General features: G+C 40.3%; 1 protein-coding gene across 5 annotated transcripts in view; it reads left to right on the top strand.

The window, feature by feature from the left end:
• The first annotated feature begins 889 nt into the window (after nt 1-889).
• The window catches only part of LOC103479139 (artemin-like), a 35,243-nt gene continuing 11,827 nt past the window's right edge, over nt 890-24,305 (top strand). The window contains exons 1-3 of one of the 5 annotated variants that reach the window (XM_008433391.2): nt 11,708-11,756; nt 13,057-13,220; nt 19,568-19,702. Coding sequence is in view for 1 of the 5 variants with exons in the window: in XM_008433389.2 (XP_008431611.1) it covers nt 2,677-2,764 (88 nt within the window). In the remaining 4 variants the exon portion in view is untranslated. Of the gene's footprint in view, nt 2,166-2,499; nt 2,765-11,707; nt 11,757-13,056; nt 13,221-19,567; nt 19,703-20,708; nt 21,044-21,784; nt 21,847-24,305 lie in introns of those variants that run through there. The other 4 variants (XM_008433389.2, XM_008433393.2, XM_008433392.2 and 1 more) reach the window with 4 other exon arrangements.

Below are 24,305 nucleotides of genomic sequence, written 5' to 3'. Positions count from 1 at the left end.
GAACGCCTTGGGGTTCCCCCGGAGGAGCTGGAAGAAGTGRCTGGGGRGAGGGAAGTCTGGGCCTCCCTTCTGAAGCTGCTGCCCCCGCGACCTGACCCCAGATAAGCGACAGAAAATGGATGGATGGAAACTCTAAGCAAAAACTCAGTGTTTCCACTGTTCTGCAGTTTTCTGGAAGCTTGTTTCAGATTAGTGATGCATAGAAGCTGAATGCTGCTTCTTGTTCAGTTATTTATAAACTACCAACAGTATTTTTGTCATGATCCGTGTTTCTGTGTATTTATTTTTAGGGTTTTCTGTGTTCAGTTTCTTTCCAGTGAGTCTCTGTCTTTGTGTCTTCCCCATTGATTGCTTATCAGATGTGTCTCATTCCTTGATTACTCATTCCCTGTGTATTTAAGTCCACCTGTTGTGTTTTTCTCTTGTTGGATCGTTGTCGTATGTCTCATGTCTAGCTCTCCAGTCGCACTGTTTAAAAGTCCTGGTTAGCCTTAGCTCCCGATTTCAGTCTCCTTGTTAATTGCTGACGGTTATTAGCTGTGTGCTATTGTTTCTGCCATGCTGCCTGACTGTACTGTTTATGAGCTACATTCTTCATTAAATTAATCATCATCTTCATCTGGGTTTCCTGCGTTCATCCTCACCACCTATCAACCACCACACATGACAATTTAAACAATTTTTCTCTCAGTGAAAGACTTTAGAACTGGGAGATCTGCTCTATCTTCCTGGTTTTAGTCAGAACACCAGCAGCAGCGTTCTGGATCAACTCCAGCTGGAGGATTTTTTTTTTTTTAGCCAGACCTGAGAAGACACTCCTGCAGTAATCAATGCAACTAAAGATAAACAATGAGTTTCTCTAGATCTTGCTGAGACATTAGTCCTCTAATCCTGGAAATGTTCTTCAGGTGATAGAAGGCCGATTTTGTAGCTGTCTTTATGACTCTGAAGGTTAAGGCTAGAGTCCATCACTACACCCAGGCTTTAAATAACACATGGGAGACTTTATTTATTACTCACTGGGTGACTTTTTGAGGCACACAGTTTAATTTGGGGGTATCAGGGAAAAAAAAGTATGCAACAGTTTCCCTGATTTATTGTAGAGACGTTTAGCGTGCTGCTCCTTCTCGGAACTCTTCCTGAAGTGTGTTCCAAGTATCCAGAGACTGCCATCCGTTTGGGGCCTTGAGTCTGTCAGGAGTCTAAACGAGCAGCTGAGAAAACAGTCAACAACAGATCCAGAGTGTTTAAAATTGATGCAGCAACGACCACCGTTCAGTCTGGAGGTTTCGGCTCAGCCCTGCACAACACACACAAACACGCGGGGGCGCGCGCTTGATCCTTGGAATGTGCACAGGGTCCATCCCGTACCGCTCGTGCGTGCGGAAGCCAACGCGCTCTACATTTATCCAGATTGAGAGTATAAACAGTGAAGGACAGATGTCTGCTGGCAGATTCTTGAACGAAACGCTCCCTGACTGGTCCGTGTGACAGCTGCCCCCCGCCCCCGCTCCCAGCAGCAGGAACAAAAAGACATCCGAGACATGTGGATGGGGAGGAAAATTGAGAGCACTTTGTGAGGCCGCCACCGCGCTCGGGTTTCATAAGGTCTCTGTCTGTCAGGCGAGGCGCGCTGTTTTTACGCATCGCATCCATTCCTCTCCGTAGCCGCGCCGAGCTCTGCTGGGAGAAGACAGAGCGGCGGAGCTGTCTGTAGATTCACACCAGTTCAGAACTTTTTTTGTGTGCTTAATTTATTCATGTGTTTAATTATAGATGCGTGTCTTTCTACGCGCGTTCTTGGAGATGAGGGGAAAGAGCTGCGTAAAAGACGCGATATGGGCAGATCTAGGAGAATATCTTTTGCAACCCTTTCAACTTTCCAGCTCAGATCGCCACCTGATGCGTGAACAGGAGAAACGGCGGACTTCAGAGTGATCCTGGCACGGCGGCACTCCGTACTCGGACACCCAGAAACCGATCCGAACTGTTCTCCAGACAGACGCGCGGGGCCGTGTTGTTATTTACTCATTAAGCTCTGTTAGAGGCAAGACCGAACAGGTTGCTGGAGGTAAAGAAAGAGGGAGCCTCGCCTGAAAAACTGGCTTCAGTTCATCAAGCGATGGTGAGACGTGAGTCACCGGAGCGGCACAAGTAGATTGGGGGTAAACAGTTTTTTTCCTCTTCTGGCTGTTTGTCTGTCTGTCCTCCTACCTCCAGGTCCACCTCGCGCTCTGCTGGATTGTTTACGCCGCCGCAAACAAACTCTGGAAAACTGAAGTTTATTGGATATAAACTTGGATAATCGTCCAAAATTCCCATCTTTCTGATTCTATTTCCTTCTGAAATGCAACTTGAAATTTACATTTAAAAAAGAGTGGAAAAAAAAAACGCAGTGAAAGTTTCAGTAATGATATACAATTAGTCTCTCTCTCTCTCTCTCTCTCTCTCTCTCTCTCTCTCTCTCTCTCTCTCTCTCTCTCTCTCTCTCTCTCTCAGGGTGCTGAAACTCAACAGGCCAAAGAGGGGAAAACCGCATTCTGGCCGCGCGCACCAAGGCGCGAGGAGGAGGCGCCTCTTCGGCTTTCTCGATGGATTCTTCCAGCCCGCTTCTGCCTCAGATGAGAAACGCTCTGCCGTGGACAGTAGCGAGCCGTGACGCCACGCTGTGAAAACATGACGCACCGCAGCGCGCGGAGAGCCGCAGCAGGCGCGAGCGGCTCTGTTCCTGCGCACCGGGAGCGGATTTTCCACGGGACAGCCGGTAAGGCTTTTTAAGGTCCGGGGACCACATCATGTAGCTGGTTAGCGGTGCGGTTTTGTGTGCGCAATTGTTGAGTGTAGATCTGTGAAAACACTGAGCCGATTGTTTGATGTTTGACTTCCTTTCACTTCAGCGACTTCTCTTGGCTGAAGCCGGGAAGCTTCCTGCACGCACCTGCCAGCTGCGTGGGACTCAGGGACACACTGACCTGCTGTTAATTGAATGCAGTTTTTGTGCTCGGTTTGCATGAGTTCTAGAAAGAAGTGTTTACAAGGTGCGAGTGTGAGGGCTGTGAATTGTGGGAAAGTATAAATCAAAGTGTGTGTGTGTGCGTGTGTGTGTGTGTGTGTGTGTGTGTGTGGGTGTGAGAGAGAGAGAGAGAGAGAGAGAGTGAGGCTTGGAGAGTTTGTGTTCTGTGGTAGGCTGCAAATCCACGAATCAAAGTGTTGCTAATACACTCATAGGTGGGATCAGAGACAGATTAGGCGTTTTTAATGCTCTGGCTTTAGCTAACCAGGGGCAGGGATGCTGCCTGGGGATGTTTAGGATCATGTTGTCATTATCACACCCACCGGGCTGAGCTCCGGGTTCTGTCTGTCCAGAACACACCAGATTTATCTGCGTCAACATGGTAAAGGAATTAGATGATGCCTCACTGAGTCACATACTTACAGATGAACTTTCATACTTGTTCCCTGACTCAGTGACCTGCTGACTCATTCGGTCATGTACATACACACTGTCGCTCACACACACACACACACAGAACGTGGCTGACCTCTCTCTTCTTTGTGTCTTAAAGCTGTGGCACTTTTCAAACATGCCTCTATCATTTAAGCTGCTTCACATTTTGTCTTGTTACAAATACAAAGTGTAGGCGACTGAGCCTACACTTAGAAATCTGAATTGTGTGGCAGGCATTTTTCCAGCCCCCTTAACTTTGGTATTGTGTAATGAGATACAGTGCAACCGACTTATTTCAGAAGTTGAATTGTCATTATTAAATAGAATCCTCCTGTGCGTGATTTAGGTTCAGAACACACCGGATCCGCTTTGGCGTCCGATCCGACAGAAAATCAGGTCAGATGATGTGCAGCAAACAGAAAACATTAAAGTCAGTGGAGCCTGGCAGATCGCTCACGATTCCCTGCGACTGCGTCTCCGACTGTCTGACCACGACACACCTGAGGTCCGAGAGATGCAGTAGTTTGACGGGAATGTCACGAGTGAGTCAGGAAGTCAGCTGAAGTAAAGGACAAAAACACATCTGCTTCGGGAGAAAATGCAAACTAAAATATTTTACTTTCACAAAAATTAAGTACACTTTTCCAGAAGTACACAGAAAAGGTGAAACAGTGTTGTTGTTTGAGCTTAATGAGACATAGCTGTCGATTTGAACTCAGGCTGAGGAACAAGAGAATTAGTCTGATTCTTAGGTGGGAGAATCTGCTGCCTGTACCAACTATTAGTTTGACTAATTCTGACTTTTAAGGAAGAGTGACGAGAGGAGAGGCAGTGTAGAAGTCCACCCAAATAAGTTCTGTTTAAAGTTTACTTTAAGCCATGTAGGGGGACACACACAGCACATGTGGAAGAAGGCGTCTGGTCAGAAGAGACCAAAAATTATTTTTAATTGTCTTTTATTCTATCTGAGCTGGAAAAGTAACACTGAACATTGCCGAGGAGAGTCATGGTGATGGCAGCATCATGCTTGTCTTCAGCAGGAACAGGAAGGTGATGGAAATCTGCTCCATCCATCCCGCTTTGCTTCGTCTCTTCCAGTTTCTTACTCAGCAGGTCGGAAGAAAAAAAGTCGGCAAATGAATGTTCTGCCTCCAATCTGACTGAGCCTGGGCAAAGAAAAAATATCAAAGTATTTAGTCTGTAGTTGTTCAGAGTTTCCTCCAGAAAAGCTGCTGTTCAAAAGATTAGAGACAAAAAGTTGTACTGACAGAAAACACGTCTCAGTTCTCAAACTCTATTCACTACAGTTTTGGAAAATTATGCATCATTTCTGTCCACTTCACAGGGATCCAATCCAATCACATTAGAAAATACTGACGTTCTTAGTTACAAAACAGAAAACAATCCAGGAGTCTGAATACTTTAGCATCAGCTGAGGCATGTCACACATTCTTCACTGAACGTCTGTGAAATGCATGCAAGCCTGAAGTAAACATGCTGTTGTTTTCCTTGGTGCTGCAGCCTGTTCCCATGCTAAACAGGAGGACATGCTCCTCGCTTGGGGCATCTCACACCGCCCCGTCACGCCGCCGCAGCCTTTACTTCCTCCAATCAGAGGTCACAAGGTCAGCGGCCCCGCTGAGGGTCAGGTACAGCAGACTGGCGTGTTCTCCTACCACCCGCCTGCTGATGTGTGGTCTGGTTTGTTTTAACTGGCATGTGGCTTTAGTAGGGTTAGTGGTGCTGTTATTTGCCGTTATGGGTTTAACTCTTTGTTGCTCAGTTGCTGGTCAGAGTCACAGAGAGCGGCTTCAACTGCAGACATGAGCTCTTCTTAAGAAGCAGCTGGCGGCTCTGTGGCTGTGATGAGGCTGCTTCTGGCATCTAGCCTGATCATTTTAATCCAAACTCTAAAGGATTCATCTGAATTCAACACAAAAAAGGGAATAAGAGATACTTTTGTATTAAACATGTATTAACTATCAAAGCTTTAAAAGTCAGATGCACCAATTGCAATCTTCTGGCTGATGTTATGAACCAATTTTAATATGAAGTCAGATCTGCCAGTACTGATTTATTTTGTATAAAAAGTCATTAAACATGGCAAGAAAGTTGCTAAGTTGGCAACAGTGTGTTGATTATTGTTAATCGCGGCGCAGACGTGGGTCAGTCATCTCTCCCTCTCACTGTAGAGCAGATTTTCATACCTCTGTGGGGGTCTTTAAAATCGGTTTCACATTTATTGGATGTTCTTCAATCTTCTGAAATTTGAGAAATTGCCACTAGTTTATTGACTGGCGGATTTATCGGTGCAACGCTATTTAAAAGGTTCTGGTTCTCAGTCAAAGAAATCCTTCACCAGAGTATTCTTCAGTTGTATGAATAGAGAAGGGCAGTGCTGCCCCTTCCCTACCTGTTGCTACACACTGCCGGTCAGCTAACTGAAACAATGCTCCTAAACTTTGTGACTCACAGTTACAGTTAGTTTGGCCATTTCAGTCACAAAGAACAGACAATCAGAGCACCACTCATCAGTGTTGCTATACTGACTGCAAACTGACTTCCTAAACACACTGCCTGACTGTTGACATAATATTTAGCAGGTGATTATTTCATATTTTTTGCTTAACTTTATTTTTAAATTCAAAATAAACAGAAAAAAATGTTACAAATTAAATATATTTTTGCAGGTAGTAATAATCACACATTATATTTTAGCTGCAGCTGGCATTTAGATTTAATGCAACAAAACAGAAAATTACATTTTATTAAGAAAAATGGAAAAAAAGAAAGTCTTTAATTATGTTTTTTGATGCTCCACTTTTAAAATATTCCCTCTTGTCTTCCCCCACTAAGGAAATAATCTTTAGTACTAAACAAAATCTGACATTTCTGTCATACAAATGTTTCCATCAAAGATAAACAATGATAATTTGGATGTTTTATGTCAGAATACAAGCGATGGCAGGTCAAAGTAAAAACACTGTCAATTATACAATATGACTAATGTAGGAAAAAGAATAATTATACAGATAAAAATGTATAATGCAAAATCTATTGTGTGGAGTTTTGGGCTTTTCTAGATCAATGTTTCTTCTACTTATAATTTCAGAACATAGTTAGTTTTACAAATACTAGTGTGATTTCAAGCTTTTTAAAGGCACAGCATATTAACCAACACATCATGTGTAGCTGAAAGCTGCTGATATGCATTAGCTTAGCTTCATTATGAACTGAGGACAACCTGAAATCATTTCTCCCTGTTTTGCATCTCCTGCTGCTGGCGGGATTATAGAGATTCACAGGTTCTGCATAACGGAGAATGAACACTTGTTTCTTGTTCACAGTCATCAGTTGTGTAAATATTTTCCACGTTTGGTGGTTTCCATTCAGAGCCAAAATCATGTTGTGCTTCCAGCTTTGTGGCTATTTTTGTTAATTAACTTCCTACTGAGCGACAGACATGGTTTCAATTTGGACATGATGCATTGACCTCGTTAACATATAACTTCACGTAAAGCCTTTCGCCCTGTAGCCCTGGTTGAAACATACTTTATGTGCAAATTTACATGGTTTATCTTTCATTATGTCATATAATTCACACACACAACTGAAAATCTGTAAGTGGCACAAATAGTAAGTCGTGCAAAAGCAACAAAGTCAAAATCAAAACTAGTTTGAGAGTTAAAAGGAACCACATTATGCAAGGTATTATTAACTTAATGTGCTGGTAGAAAAAACTGAAAGTACAAGCTGTACAGTCTGATTTGACAGTAAGATCCCTCATGGACATGATGAGGATCAGTCAGGAATTCATATTTATTCAACAAAAGGCAGTTTTTCAACAGGAATTATATTTTCCTATCATGTACTGTGGCTGTTTCTGTATCAATTTACAGTTTTACACCAGATATATCCAGATTTTTTAGCCAAGCTATCATCAAAAGTTATGCATGAGGTTTAAAAATTAATTTCAGCAGGTTTACACCACAGTTCACCTCACAATGCTCAATTATTTGGGTATTAAACTTGTAAGTAATGAAGAACCTTTAAAGGGGAAACAAATCCCAGCAGTGCTACATGGAACCCAGTTTGAAAACTCGATAATTATCAGTACGGTTTTTGGTATCCAAATTTATCCAGATTCATGATGTGTATGTTGAGTTCAACTGCAGTAGTAGGAACCAGGGGTGAAAATTTGGATTCTTCCCAGAATAAAGCAAATAATTGTGATCTGGATTATGATCTATTATGAAAAAAATAAATTACAAACCTCAAAATCTTAACAGTGCGGTTGAACTTTTTGCTACTTCTATTTCAACTACATTTTCCACAGTTGATTCATGGTATGGACATTTATCATGTCATTCATCTTTAAAAAAAAATTCTTATCTTGCTAAGAATTTTACTTATTGTAACAGCAATGAATTCCTCCTACTGATCTCTGAAATCCCCCAAAGCCTGAGTACTGACAGGATTGCTACTTTTACTTTTATTTCTACTGTTGGATCCATCAGCAAAAAAATCTATAAAATCAAAAATAGGATTAAATGCAGTTAGGGTGTGATAAAAGCCAATTTCAAACTGGGATTTTTTGTGTTTGTCGGGTTTTGACTGCAGTGGCATCTAGACGTGCTGTAGGTACACAGTTACTTAAAACAACAGCAAAACATTTTCCCTTTCATCTTTATTGCAATAAATACTAAAAATAATCAGGAGTCCAAGACAGAATTGGTTGATTGTTCGATAGGTTTAAATAAATGATTGAATACAATTACTGTGTTCTGTTTAGCAGTATAGTTACTCTATTCAACATAACGTTGTACTGAAGCTAACTCTGAATCTGTATAGCTTTATTTTGAGCAGTTTTGTTTGTGACACTCTTACACACTCCAATGATTAACCTTTTATCATCCCTCATCTTGCTTAGCTTGATTGTATCCATAAAAACAGGTCAATATCATTCTAATACTGAAGAGCTACTCCGATGCTGATAATAAGGCACAGGAGGTTAACAGCTAAACACATTGGGTTTGTCTAAATTCAGGCCTGCAACATTGGAAGGTCGCCTCCGAAGGCCGATTACGTCACTGCCATGTTGTGAAGGCTGTCCAAATTCAAAAACAACTCCAAATGCGTCCTTCCTTTTCCCCATGTTTGAATGAACAGGTCTGGTGTATCCTTTGCAGCTCACTCTACCCCAACATTCAAGTTTGGTCAGACTGGATATTTTTGTTATAACGTTGGCAGACAAAGGGAAAGAGGATATAATATAGGCTTAGTAGCCTATATTAATATCTGGTGGTACAACAATTGTGTTGTTAGGCTTTTGTCATTTGCATAGATATGTTTTTAATGTCATTTCTGAAAAAGTACATTTACGATTAAATAAGTACCGTAATTAAAAAAGGAGGATTTCATTCTCCATTTTTACCAGTGTTGTGTTTAGAGTCGCCATTGTTGCAAGACAACAGGACATGTGCCGAAATACAGGAAAACTGCACCGCCCAGTTTCACAGCCGCTCACTTTCTTCAGTAGCCGGGGATGAAGCACCCGACCTGCGTTGACTGAGTATCCTGGGTCCTTTGGCTGGATGTGACCCTGAATCTCAACACATTCAGTGTTTAGCCAGCTAGCATCAGCTGAATGATACGCTTTCAGTGTGATTATCTGCTAGCATAAAGTGTTTCTACTTCAAGCTGTAGCGCAGTATGTGAATGGTTATCAAGATCATAAAGCAATGCTCATTTATTAAACTTCCCGAGGTTGTTTCTTCTTTACTTGGTGAAATGTTTTAGCTAGGTATAATCTAGTCTCTGTTGGTATAAAATCCGTTTGAGCCCGGGAAAGTGCAAGGTGTTTGGCACACAAATATCCAAACAGAAGGAACTTGAAACCAAAACACTAAAAGTATACTGATTGCTTAGAGGCATAAAACTATAAAATGCCATTTTAAAAAATCCTCCAATCAACAGATTAATGTGCTTGGTTCATTCCACAGCCAAACTGATGCCATAGAACATTCAACAAATGAAAGTTGGGCAACGTCTTTGCAGATAAATGGAAATGTGTCAGTAAAAGATGGATGCGTGCGTCGTGTTGGGAGCCTTGTCTTTGGCTGTGTCTCAACTTCGGTGTGTAACGTTAGTCTGGCTGTTTTGCCCCACCATTAATGGAGAGCACTCAGTGAGAGAGATTGATTATGCAACCTGAAGTGCCACAGGGCAGCTTCAATCTGGAAGTGCTTAGAGTACACAGCCAACCACAGTGATTCCTGCAGGGCAAATTGTAGGAGGCATGATCTGACAAAAAGGAATTTCAATTTGTTAGCTGTATTCCTTCAGACAAATGCTTCCCATGGTACTTCTGTTTTCTGCCCCTTGCTTTGTAGCAGTGGACAGTCTTTTTGCAAAATCATGAGAGAAAAACTTTCTGCCTGTAATCTTGAGTTGTTGTGTTGATGTTGGGCTCTTTTCTTAAGTTCAAACAGCTTAAATTGTTAAGAACAAAGCAGCAGTTAATTCTTTCAGGGTTGCTGATGAAACATGTCGCTTAGTTCTGACCTTATCATGAAATCGGCCTCTTTAAAACAATTTTTTTCTTTAAAATACAGAAGAATGTTAACTGGCTGGGTACCGCTCGTGTTTTCAGAGGACTTTTCGATACAACGAGCTGTATTCTTCTGAAATTAGCAGGTCACGTTCATTAATCATAGTGTTTGAGGGCCGCTTTGAACTATCGGGCTCAGGTCATTAAACCGAGCCTGTCTGGGGCACGAGCGGGCGACACGGAAACTTTCTGGGTTCGGCCAGACGCAGGACACACTCATAACGATCTGGATGTGTGAGTGTCTGACTTATGCCCACTTCTCAGAGCACAGTCTCAGGTTCAGTGTGGGATTAATTTGGAGAAATAATAACACAAGTTGGGAGCAAGAAAAGGTTGAAATGAGGAGCGAGAGAGGGGGGCTTGTGTGAGAGGAGATTTCAGTGCATGTGCGGTTTTCCTGAGACAGTTTTACTGGATATATAACTTTTACTCTGTGCATTTGGCAAGAAAATTCTGTGACAACGGTATGGTTGTTTTTTTTTTCTGTCCATTCCCTCTTTATCCTTATCCGTTCTCCCCTGGTGCTCCTCTCTTCCAAACACCGGAAAGTGAAATCCTACCCTGTGATCATTGGTCCAACATAGCTAAAATGTGTTCCCATTTAAGGTGAGGCTCACCCAAGTTCTCTCTGTGTGGCTTCCTCTTAAACCAACTTAATCAGGCAGGAATTTGGGTTATTAGGGTCATGGACACTGGGAAACAGCCTGAGCGGGAAGCAAAGTGCAGAGAAGTGAGACGGTGAGGACACAGATGTGTCGCATCAGAAGGCTTTCTGAATCACAGTGTTCATGGGAAAATGGACTCTGCCAGGTGGACGACGACGTCCCGTTTAATTTACCTGAGTGGGTCACAAGACCCTTGTGAGTCTTGTGACCCCCGGACTGTGGATTTCTGGGTTGTTAATTAGAGCTAACAGTACTTGAACTAAACTTTCCAGTGACCCTCCTCGGTAAAGCTGAAGTGGAAAATCCAAACACTCCTAAGCCTGAATTCTGGCTCCCTCTCTTTGTTTGGGGAGTTTGCAGGTTTTTGGAAAGTACAAAAACAGAAAGGTTCAAAACCTCTGCCAAGGTCTTGAGAGAAAATGGTTCAGGACAAACTGCAAACCATGAGGGCAAGTTTTTTTTTTCCACTCTTATCTCTTCAGTCTTCCAAATATTGGAACAATAATGTTTTTTTTTATCCTTGAAGGTTTTCAATGCACTTTGGAATAAACCTGGATAAGCACAGAAACATTAAACAGGAAAAATACTCTAGTTTTTAGACTCTAATTTATATTGTATTACCTGCTTTAAAGAATCCAAAATGGATACATTTAAATGATATGGGTTTTGAATTAGAGTTGCGTTTTCTTGATTAATGTAATCTGAGGTAAGGTGAATGTACTTAATGTGAATGTATCACAATATTGTAAAAAAAAACTGCTGGAAAATCAGTTTGGAAATCAGAGTCTGAAAAAGAACAAAATAGAGCAGAACCATGAGCATGCTGCGCGATGTTGTTTTTGTTTTTAATTAACTATATCATAGAGTGGGAATATACAGCATTATGCAATGAGATACTTTTTTATCAGAGCTTCATAATTAGCTTATTAGGATCTCCATTGAATTGTGTCCCTTCTGTTTTTGTTATTTAGATCTTTGTCAGACGGTTTAAATAAAAACTCATAACTACAAGAAAAACTGGAAAGCAGAGAAGGTACGGAAAATAATCTTGAAAGTTCAGATTTGGGTTTCAATTGGATCAGAGATGGCATAATTATCAAAAAAAATATTACCTGTAGTATACTACCCTCTTGACATCTTCACTTTAAAAAACATGGATTTGTTTTGCAGCCAACAGCCAATCAGAAATGTTAAGAGTAAACTCGCCATCATCATTTGTCTCTCATTTACAAATTTTATTATGTTCTATATTTTATATGAAATAACCAGCACCCCTCCCGACCCCACTGAGGGAAAAAGGGTGCAAGAAAACGGATGGATGGATGGATGGATTTTATATGAAATAGTACTTTTTATCTTGCTTGATGGTGTTGTCTTTTAATGACGCTGATGTTTAAAAATATTTAAGATGGCCCATGTGTGCATATTGTTTTGAGTTTAGTCACAGTGTCTGTGACATGCTTTGATGCATAAATGGGAATCATTTTTTGTTACACTTAATTATTGAGTTAAACAGAAGTTTCACAGTTTTTATGTTACTTTTCAACTATGGCTGCTCAAACAAAGCCAATGTTCATCCATTTAGATTACTTCTAAAACCTACTTCTGGGTTGTTTTTCATAAAACACATCTCCTTTTGTCTTGACTATGCACTAGATAGCAATTAGCTGAAAATAAAAAATTTCTTGTTATAAACATAATGTAGGTAACATGTGACTGGTCATAATCTCTTAACAGAACCCTTTTACAAAAAAAACTGCTTTCTCCCATAAGCAGTTTTTGGTTAACGAGCAGGAAAGATTTTCTATTTGTCAGATAGACCACAGTGTTTGTGGTTTTAAAAAAAAGAAAAGTTACGAAAAGAAAAGAAAAAGCAGCTGGAATTATCTTGAAATGAGATTTGTGAAGGCACCTACTGAACCAGAACTGTAAACATGTAGCCCCTTTGATCCAAAAAGGTAAAGAAAGCTTCAGCTAAGTAAATATTAAATGTGGAACAGAAGGAAACTAAGGAGTCTGATGGCATGTCACGACAAATTGGACTTAGATTGGGAATGGATTTTGTTCTCATCATTTATCAAGTTAAACACACTAAATTAAGATTTCCTGCAGAAGTCAAATGTCATATGCATTATTTTGGTAATTTAGTTCTTTTTAAGCATAGGGAATTATAGATTTACCTCTAGAAAAATTACAGTTCCACCCCTTGGTTTGCTTTGTTGCTACTCATTTGTAATAAACCCTTTTGATATTTTTTAAATTGACCCTATGGAGGGTTGCTTTGAATGATATTAAATTTGCAAAACAAAATTTGGGTATTGTTTTTCTTTCAGATCACTTGGTGAATAACCCTGAACCAGTTCAGCCAAGCAATGCTGACAGATTGAAGACACTGGCTTACGATGAGAGAGGAGCCCCGGGGAAGGGTTGCTTGTGTGTCAACCAATAACATTAACAGCAATGTGAAAAATTTACCAAACAAGTAGTGATTACGAAGGTATGTGGGAGAACAAAAACATGTGAAAGCGAAGGGAAGAACCTGATTTGACTATCTGGGACATAACATAATGTCTGAAACATGCCGACATCTAAAATAACATCATGCTTTTTGGAAGAGGTCTAAAATGTAAACTTGTAACCAAAAGCTTCCATAAATCCATTCATTTTCTTCTCCTGCCTAACAATAAGCAGCCTTGCTGAGGTTTTGGAGGCCGTCCAGCTGAGAAATGTCTGCAGAGTCCAGCAGTGTGTCTGCAGGTTTCTCTTCTATGCAATGGTGAAACTTCAGCTGCCTGCTTCACTTTTCCAACATGTGGGGTCACTAGTGGCATTAGGTGGTTCGGGTGGTTGGCATGGTGACAGTTTTTCCCTGCTCTTTCTTCTTTAATAAAGCCATCAGAGGTGCAGCTCCCAGCTGCTCACGGCCCATGAAAACATATTTTATCGCTTTCTCACCGTGACCCACTGATCCCAGGACCTTGTCAACTTGCAGTAACTTTTCTTTGGCAGCCCTAACCTAAACGTGTAAGGGCAGCAGTCCAGGCCTGTTACACTTCAAACACATTGTTCTTCACTGAAAGTGCTTCATTTATCCCACCGAAGAACCATTAGACACGTTTCGTTAGAGCTCCGCTCCTTTGTTCAGAAAGAAAGCTGCAGGGTCAGCGTAGGAAATAACGTTTCTTTAAGATTTACTCCTGGGCATCCAAAAGGTTTTCCTATCTTTCTAATGAGAAACAGATTAGTGTTAAAAAAAATCTGCACAAAAAATATAGGTCTAAAGACATTACTTGTTTTCCCAGAATATGAGTCTTGTTAGCTCAGTTCATACAGGTTAACAACAAAATGATATGCTATAATTTCAGCTTTATCTCCATGTTTTATTTTTCTGCTCTTCTTATTGGTATCAGAAATAGTAACTAAGTCTGTAGGGTCCAGTACATGGCCAGGGCTGTTAACATAACCTGCATGTACAATGCTATGCTAGCTTGCTAGCTTCACTCAGAAAGTGGGACTGTTTATTCTTGTTCTTCTCTATTGTTTTTGCTGTTGTTAGCTGAAGGTTTTGATCTGTTAGCTATGACAGTTACTATATTTAATATCACAGCTGGGCATTGATTGCTCATGACATTGATTTTAAATCTGTGAGAGCTGCAGATAATTTGAAGCTGAAACTTGAAATGCTGATATATTCACAAGCTCTGGTTTGGGCAATATGGCTCTTCACCCAGGACGTCATGGAGCCTCTATTTACTCCTGATATTAACAGAGCTACCACAAATAGAGTTTTGAGTGGCACTGTATATATCCCACACTATATATACATATACTGCTCAAAAAAATAAAGAGAACACTTAAACAACACATAACTCCAAGTAAATCAAACTTCTGTGAAATCAAACTATCCACTTAGGAAGCAACACTGATTGACAATCAATTTCACCTGCTGTTGTGCAAATGGAATAGACAACAGATGGAAATTATTGTCAATTATATTTCATTCATTCAGATCTAGGATGTGTTATTTGAGTGTTCCCTTTATTTTTTGAGCAGTGTTTATATATATATATATATATATATATATATATATATAGAGGATCCTTTTCCTGGATCCTAAAGCAACAGGTGGGGGAAGGGCAGCACCAGTCTATGCTAAATAAAGCCAGAGAAAAGTACAGTCTCTCTGCTTTTTCAGTGGCTAACACCATTTAAAACCAGCAGAATATTTTATGGACATTTTTGGGCTGTTGAACCATGACTCGTGTTCGTGTGTGTGTATGTTTGTGTCTGGTATGTGTAGGGTAAAAATTTTTGACTTACTTTTTGTGTTCACCAGATGAAGGGCAAGGTGTGTCCCCATAAACACTCCAAAAGGCATAATGGTGTCATAAACCACAAACGCATGCATGCGTGCTTGCACGTGTGTGTGTATGCGTGTATGCGTGTGTGTGTGTGTGCGTGTGCGTGTGTGTGCCTGTGTGTGGGATATGCTCCTGCAGAGGCATGTAAATTATTTGGTGGATGAGAAGGTTGTGTCATTAGGCCTGTGGTGGGAGATGGGAAGGTGATGAATGCCTAAGTAACCCACGGCAACTGTTCATATACTTTGTCCTGTCATTAAGTTTATAGAGTTGTTTTATTTTTTCCATTATCTTTTTATTTGACAGTGATATTCATATCCAGTGACACCATGCTGCTGTGTGAGTGAACAGTAGCTTTACCATTTTAAAGTGTCTGTAGCTTCTAATTTTTGCAGACAGGCCAGGCTAACATAAGAACTGCAGTTTTGTCAGTGCTACATTTGCATTCACTGGTTGAAAAAACAGGTTTTTTGAGCCTCCCAAACAGCTGGTGACAAGTCAGGAGGGGCCAATAAGGGTAAAGATCATCTGATTCCATCATGCATTTTTCCTGTGGAATTTTAATCAATATGAAATATGAATGAATACAGCATTTCTGTAAAATTAGTTTTTCATCATTGGTCATTTGGGGGAATTACACCTTTCATTAAACCCACGCCAGCACAGCTCGAGTTATTCACAGGCACCCTGCTCCTGACAGATTATTCAAACTCCCTGCCTCTCGCCCGGCCTGATCCTGGCCTGAAACACTCTCCGACACCTCCACACTCACATGTTGTCAGTCAGTTAATAAAACCACCTGGACGGGTGAGATCATTCAGATTCCCCTCTTCTCTTCACCATCCTCCTCCAGGCTCTGTGACGTCCACATCTCTGATTACCCTCGGGCCTCCCTCTTGTGTGTGGCCTTGATATTTAGCAACGAAGAGAAATTAACAGAAAGTAGAGACGTATCTCTTGTTTAATATCCAGAGAATGGAGGTTGCTGACAAAAAGTGTGTGCACACACATGCAGGGAGTTGAAGAGGCCGGGGCCCTGTCTAACCTATCTGAACCGAGGCATGGGACCTGCTATCTGTTTCTCATTTAGCTTGCACTCTGTGGTTTTCCTGCAGTGACAGGCCTCCGAGTGGAAACTGGCACTAACGAGCAATTATATCCTGCCTGCCTGGCAGGGATTATGGGATTACAGAGTGATCGGCTTCAGTCTGCGCTCTCTTTCTGCACTCTCATTTTCCCAATCACCCTCTTCCCTGTTTTGGCCCTTATCTCTCCTTTTGGATTCCCCCCGTTCTGTGGCTCAGTTATCCTTCCCTCATTTCTCTTTCCCCTGGACATAACTCGTGTTTTGAACTCTACTTTCGCTTATCATATTTTTTTAATTATCTCATTCTCTTTATCACTTCCCCCATTTTGCTTTTTCACCCTTGACTTTGTGGCTGCCTTACATTATTAAAACGGAGAGATTCATGTGGTCCAAAGTTTAAGATAAACACTCGTAACGACTCAAAAACACAATAAAAGTTTAATAGGCTTTACATCTGATTTGTGAAAATAGGACACTTCTAATTACTCTTAAGGGAGAGTTATCTCAGTTTTTATTGTCCTGAGCAGCCCTTTTTCCTGGAGGCCACTTCTTAGACTCTTTCACTACATCAGAGTACAAATTTAACAGGTGATGTAATAGCCTAGAGCTTCTTGCATACCATGTTTATGGAAAGTACTTCAAACCCTGTCAGCAGAGTGTCATACGCTAGATTAAAGCAAAGCTACAGAACCAGTTTGTACGTCTCTGTGCTTTTGGAGCCCCAGCAGATCTCCTCCAGCTTCACTTTCTGGGACCTCCCCAGGTTTCCCGGTGTCTGTTAGTGATCAGGCGGCTCTCCGGGTGTTCAGCCTCCCTCTCCTCCATCTCCTCTTACACCGCAGGTGTCTTTTATTGAGCCGGCTGTGATTTACTACTCTGTTTTTTGTTTTTTTCCCTCCCTTCTCCTGGATCCTGCAATCAGGCACCACAGTAGTGACAGGTTGAAGCTGGAGGTCAGAGCATTTTACATACATACATACATACATCCACAGCAGAACACAGCGCGTCCCTAATGGGAGGTCATTACCACATATATTAGACAAGAGAGCGCTCTTTCTCTGGAACAAGGTGAGAGGTTTATGAAAACTCTGTGGGCACAGATCAGCTCTGAGGGGGTAACTGCACACAGATCGGAAACACACTGAATTTATTTTCCCATTTAGAAACAGCTTATAGACAAAAAACACATGTTGCTTTTATCATCTCTAATGTGATGTTCGGGAAATAACATCACATTAAATGCAAATGTTTTAATTCAACTGAATGTTTTAATTCAAATTTTCATTTTATGTTGTTTAAATGAATAATGATGCACTCTAAAACACATCACATGTTCAGGCCTTTATAGGTGCTCAAGAAATGAATTAATTGCCATTGACTGAAATCATTTGTAGAGGTTAACCTAATATGCTAGAGATGAGACTTCATCTGATTACAAGATGAGAAGTTACAGAAAAAACTTCAAATCCCCATTTATTGGTTTGGAAAAACAGAGCAAAAAGAAATCACAAATTTTGAGACCGGTTGCATCATCTTATATGTTTGCATGACCTCATATGTATCATTTCTGTAACACTATCAATTTATCTCAGATTGTTCTCAATTATATCCAACCAGTATGACATCAGGCAGTATTATGTGTTTTCCAGGCACATAATGCCAATTTATAGCACAATCAAGAAACTATGTTACATCTTGTTATAAAATTCTGTATGTACAAATACGATGTAAAAAAAAATCTGACTTTGTAATTTAACGCCTTGGGCTCTTTAAAACTTCTTGCTCATTCTGAAATGCCTTCAGGAAGTTATCACAAGATGGGTCCTCTACTAACTCTTTAACAAGATTTTTTCCAGCATTGCACTGAGAAGTAGCTAGTATAATGAGTTCAGCACATGCACAGTTTCAGCAGGTGTTTGCTAATTGATGCTGGCTAGTATGACGGAGTTGAAAGAAGAGTCACCGGGGAGGGCTTCAGAAACTCGGAAGCTTGGAAACTGCAACTCTAAGGAGGAGCTGTGTTTTTAAGGCGGGGCTAGGTCCACCCAGACATTTTTCGTTCAGCTGAATGTTTGCTACGGGAGATTAAAGTGTTTCTCAAACATGCAAAAAAGAATCAAAGCAACACTCTGGGTATGTTTGAGGAAATAACATTATAACGTGATGTAAAGCTCATTAAAGTTTAATTTTACATAATACTGCCTCTTTTACGCAACTCTTGTAACTGTAGGGCTTCTGCTTTCAGGGAGTTTATCCTCTAAACAAACTGTGAAGAGCAACTGGACAGCAGCGGACCAACAGTGTAAATGGGAGTTGACAGGAAGTCTTTTTCCCTGCAGCGGACATGCAGCCTGATGGATAAACCAAAGGCTTTAATCAGCTAAACAGGGCAAAAAAACACATGCTTGGCTTCTCTAATCACACGTAGAGACATTCATAAACACCATCAGCTCCATAGCAGCTAAAGAACTGACACACTCCATGTTCCCCCCCAACTCCCTTAACCTCACCCTGAAAAGGCTGCAGGCGTGGGGCTGTAAACAGCTCCGGAGTGCTGGGCTGAAATGAACCAGCAGACCGGCCGGGGTAGACTCCCAGCTCATTGATCTAAAAGCAGCTAAACGCTCCCAGCTGTGGCGGTAGGGACTCGGACATGCAGCATCAGTCCCAGCTCACTTTGCTGCTCGGTTTTAAATCAGCTCAGGGACAGAGCGGGACGGGAGCCACTGAGTCAGCAGTCTGCTTTAAGTTCGCCTTGATGGCATGCAGGTTGTAGGTCCTAATTTTGCTCAGTTTTGCCTTTTCTTCTAGTTTCTTCCAGTCAGCCCCCTCAGTTTGTGCAACTGTACTTCGTCTGGACTGGATCACCACAGCTGGGACATGTAGGATTGCATAAATGCATCAGCGGCTCTTATCGTGAGCCGTGATCCATAACCTGTTGCCAGTCTTCCGTCCCGTTACAAACACACAACTGCTGGGATTAATTTTGACTGTTAAATAAACAAGCTGCGGAGATATCGCCGGGGATCTAGAGATCTGCGAACGGTTCGCGCCGCCGGGTGCTACATCTAGCGCGCAGCGCTGCCTCAGTTCATTGCCAAGGTTAAACAAAGCCTCACACAGATGATAGATGTGGTTTCAAAGATGGTGGCGGGAGTGCTGTTTACTAAAATGTTCATGCCAGATTTAAACAAGTGAGATGTTTAATGTTGAATGGATGTGATTATTGGCGAGCGAGCAGGTTAACTTAAAAATAGCAGAGAGAAAGAGCTTTTTTCTCTTTTAGTTTATAAAATCTTGCTCTGTTTTGGCTGGCGCATTAGCACCTTAATCTGCTTTTAGCCTGAAATCAGCTCTCTTTCTTTCTCTCTTTCTCTCTCTCTCACCGCTCCACAGTACTCCTGAGGGCCGCCTCTGGAACGTTTTTTAAGAGTGGCCAGCTGGGGGCCACCAGAACCAAAGCCTAACCAATATTTCAGGAATGTCATGCTGTTAAAGGAGCTGAGAGACACAATAGATCTTCATGCTCAGGTGCAATTTCTTGCTGAAATCCATGTGTGTGTGTGTGTGTGTGTGTGTGTGTGCGTGTGTGCGTGTGCGTGCGCGTGCGCGTGCGCTTGTTTGTGTGGTTCTACTGATAACTAAATGCATTCACAATCAGACTTCTACATGAATGACTTATGTCCCCAAAGTGACCTGCATGTGTAAAAGAAGAATATAGACGGATTGATCCATAGACAGCAGCGCCATTTATGGATGGATATAAAAGTTTATCAGCTTTGGGTTGGATTTGCTTTTGTAGTGTAAACACAGCCAGTCATTTAAAACTGACATGTAAAAAAGGCAAAATCTTATGAATAAATGTTGCGAACTACTGAATTTGTGTGTGAGAGAAATTTAGAAAGTGAGCAATTTCGATAAATGCAACTGGAATGCATCTGGAACTTTGCACATTCTACCCCAAATCAAAATATGATAAATATATTGCATTTTGTATGAATCTAAAAACAATTTTGGATAAATGAATATTAAACAGTTTTAAAAAATAGCATTGTCAGCATCTTCAGAAACTGAAACATTTAGGGCAGGGCTGTCAGAAGCCTGGCCCACCCTCGGCTGCATTTCAGGAATGGAACAAAGTTGGTCCTCTAGCAAGTGGAGCTGTTGCAGATGGAAGCTTTTTGTTGTTTTCTGGTTTGAGATTTTCCATATTCTTAAATGGAAGAAAGTTAGGTTAAAAAACCCAGTATTTTTCTTCCATTAGTCATTTGTTTTTTGTTTTTGCTTTGATTTTATTATAGTAAGTCAGGCCACAAACATCTATTGACTTGTTACTCAAAAACAGACTTAGGCATTCATGGACAGTCTAGTTTAATAGAGCACTGGGTTTAGTTGCTGGAAATGGACTAAAAACATTTTATAGACCAACAAAGTGGAAAAATTTGGATCCAAAAAGTTAGAAAACTACACCTTTCCTTTGACTAAAGCAAATGTCTGAGACTCTTTTTCAGATCTACAGTTTCATTTGTTTCTCCTTTATTTCATTGAAATGTTATATTTAATGTATTGCTAAAGGTAAAAAGGAAATAACTGTCAGTAAAATTAATTTGAGGTCTGGCCATTGGACTGACCTCTTAATACTGTTAACCATGTTGGTCTGGAACCAATCAGAAATGGCAACTTAATTGCACTTAGGTCACAAAAATAAAAGACTTCAGACTTTGGAATCGTGCCCTAAAAACTCGAGACTTGGCTTGTACTCGTGGTCTGAGACTTGTGTCTTAACAGTTTTTTATCTCATGTAAGGAAAAGTGAAAGGAAACCGGAATGTGAGCTACAGACTGCAGCTGCTGCAGATTGTTTACCCTGAAGGTGTGTGTTTGTTTTTTAGCCAGTGACGTTGGTGGATTATGGGATGTTAATGGCTCATAACAATCTGTTCATGTTATTTGTAACTTTATAACAATGACCGCATGAATGTCTCTCCAAATAAACACTGCATCAAATGACTTTGGATCATTTCAGACCAAAATAAACGTACCTGTTAAGCTAGCTGCAACATTGCAAGGACACTTCTGACTTATAATATGAAAATAAAAGTGTTTTTTGTAGGTGACTTCTGTGATCTATGGCTGAGTCTTTGACATGTCAGCTTTTCTTTGCTCGATTAAGACCAGTGGTCTCAAACCGCATTCCTCGAGGACCAGAGTCCTGCGACTTTTATATGTGTCCTTTGTCCCACACACTTAAGTTAAATGGCTAAACTGCCTCATTAGCATGCAGTCAAGCTGCTAATGAGCTGATAGTGGAGCCTGAGGCAGAGACATCTAAAGGGTGCAGGACACCGGCCCTTAAGGGATGCAGTTTGAGACCTCCGAGTTAGAAGTTCCTTTCTTTCTTGGTCCAAGCCTCTTTGGTCTTGGTTTGTATTTTAAAGCATTTGATTTGAGATTGTTTTATCTTTACTGTGGATCATTTTCTTCGCTCTAGTTTTATTTAAAGTATGATGCTCCTCTCAATACTATGAATTAGCTTTATTCATGTTTTCAGAGAAGATATTCTACAACCAGTATAAAACACATGTACCTGTATTGGCCCATCTGTATTTTACAGACTGAACATCCTCACCAGCTGAAGTCATGTAAGGACGCACCGATCCACGTTTTTCCCTTCAGGTACCAACATCAATATTTGAGGTTTAGTATCAGCTGATACTGAATTGACTTAAACACAGACCTAAATATATTGAATTACAAATTTATTTTATATCTCTGCACCAGTACAGCTCACTTAAACACACCAACAGCTCCACAAGCTTGGTCAAACATGTGAAAACAACTTTCATTTGTTTTTTACAAATTAAAGTTGTTTTTAATTTGTTAGGAGTATAAAAACCAATGTGAAATAAATTACAAAGAAACTGGCAAAAACAAATAGATCTGCCTTCATAGATCAAGTACATTATCACTGATACCCAATCTAGATTTGTTTTTTTTCAATATTGGTACCGATACAGGTATTAGCATCAGTGCATCAATGCATTTGTACTTTCAGTTAATGATTCAGTTACACAGTAACAGGATGTCAGTGTCTTGATGGTTGGCTCTGTTGGTTTTCTTTTACTCTACTACATCTAGTAAACTGGTCTGCAGCATAGAACTATGTCTACTAGAACCAGTGTGGATGTGGTTGGTGATTTTGAACACAATTGTACGTATTAATTGGAAACAGCTTCCAGATTATCTATAGATTAGAGAAATGCTTTTTAGATTACAGACATAAAGTCACATCTGTGTTCCAGTTCTCTACCTGTTCCATCACATTCTCACTGTTTAATGTTCGCAGGCCAGAAGGAGCAGCCAGCTACTGATTCCTTCTAATCACTGTTTGCATGTAGAAATGCTTCATTAATAAACACTGAACAAAGTTTGCTGATGTTGGCTGAGAATGAGTTCGAACTTACAACTCTCCCAACAGTGCTGGGATAATATGCAGTGATATAAATCTGTGTGTAACCCCAAAGTTTTTGTTGTTTTTCTATATCTACTGTAAGCTGCTTGGCTACATGCAACACTAATATTTTGCTAATAACAACACACCAATGGGCATTTCCCCGAAAATACCAGGGAATGGATCAAAGAAAAACTGCTGCTTGCAAACCTCTCCATTAAAAGATATAATGGACTGTATTAGGGCTGAAACAATTAATTGTATGAATAGTGATGAATCGATTTTTGAAGGAAACACTTAATTTAGTAATCAATTAATTGTTAACTGAAGTATACAGAGTCAAAAAAGGTAATGTGCTGTAAGAACAACACGGTCAGAGCAGTAATTAAGCCAAAACTGTTAAAAAAAAAGGATATATTTTGCATCTATATATATATATATATATCTCCAGTGTCATAGTTTCAGCTTCATCTGGTTCAAATTTTGGGAGAAAAAAAAATCTCCTGTTGAGCATATTTTGGTATTCATTTATTAATGGGCTTTTCCAAAAGTGAGTCACCAGACCAGCCCCTCACTGTCCTGATGTCAAGTCCAGGAGAAAGGCCTGAGCTGTTCAGGCTGTTATCTGTGATGACCATGAAAATCTCCATTAGAGAAAAATGTTTTTAGCTGCAGGTGAATCCTTTCCTACAAATGATCAAGTGCTCACTAAGGGAATGCTGCTGTTGCATTTTAGGCAATAAAATGTTTATTTTACTGTTTAAAAAAGAGATTGAATTGTTTATTTGCATTTTCTTATGTGTTTCTAATATTGTATTAAAGAATGGTTTAAAGGAAAAATCTGCAAATTGTGCCCATGTTTTAACTCAAATTAATCAATAGAATAATTGATTTCTAAAACAACTTTTAGTCGCAGCCCTAGGCTATATGCTGCATTCTTATAGAAAACACTTTCAGAAAGTTTCTACATTGCATCATAACTCCAACCTATTCAAAGTCCTACCAAAGACATGAAAAATTTAAAGTTGTTTCTGGTTCATATTCTACTTGACATGCACCGATCAGATATTTCTGGCCCATTACCAATCTATATTGTTCGCAAATACCAGATCGCAATTATTAATAGAATGCTGCATGTTTTTTCATATGCTCTAGTATATATAATCTGTTATGATCAGAAACTTTCCTCCGTTTTGAATGAAGACTGAAATCATTACTGTTTACTTAAGCCTTCCTTTAAACGCCAAAGATTTCCTTATTTCTGTCACAGTTTAGCTTCTTTTTGCTCCAATTTTTTATTTTACTACTTTTTCTTATATCCGACCATGTCTCATGTATTTTTTTGTATGGATATATTATTTTTTGAGAATTCACAACACATTAAAAATTATGAGTAGTGTACAACAGTACATACTATTTCTGGTTGAGAAACAAGTTACAAAAGTAAACCTCACCCACCCCACACATTCTCTCTACTCAGCAATACATGCAGTACAAATTTAATGTAGCATTCCATCCATCCATCCATCCATCCATCCATCCATCCATCCATCCATCCATCCATCCATCCATCCATCCATCCATCCATCCATCCATCCATTTTCTTCCGCTTATCCGGGGTCGGGTCGGACAAATTGTGTTCATGGTGGTTCATGAACACAATTTGTGCAAAAAGTAGTTATTA

The sequence above is a fragment of the Poecilia reticulata genome, linkage group LG17 (assembly GCF_000633615.1).
Source record: "Poecilia reticulata strain Guanapo linkage group LG17, Guppy_female_1.0+MT, whole genome shotgun sequence".
NCBI classification, from domain to species: domain Eukaryota; kingdom Metazoa; phylum Chordata; class Actinopteri; order Cyprinodontiformes; family Poeciliidae; genus Poecilia; species Poecilia reticulata.
This window is presented reverse-complemented; position numbering and strand designations above follow the sequence as displayed.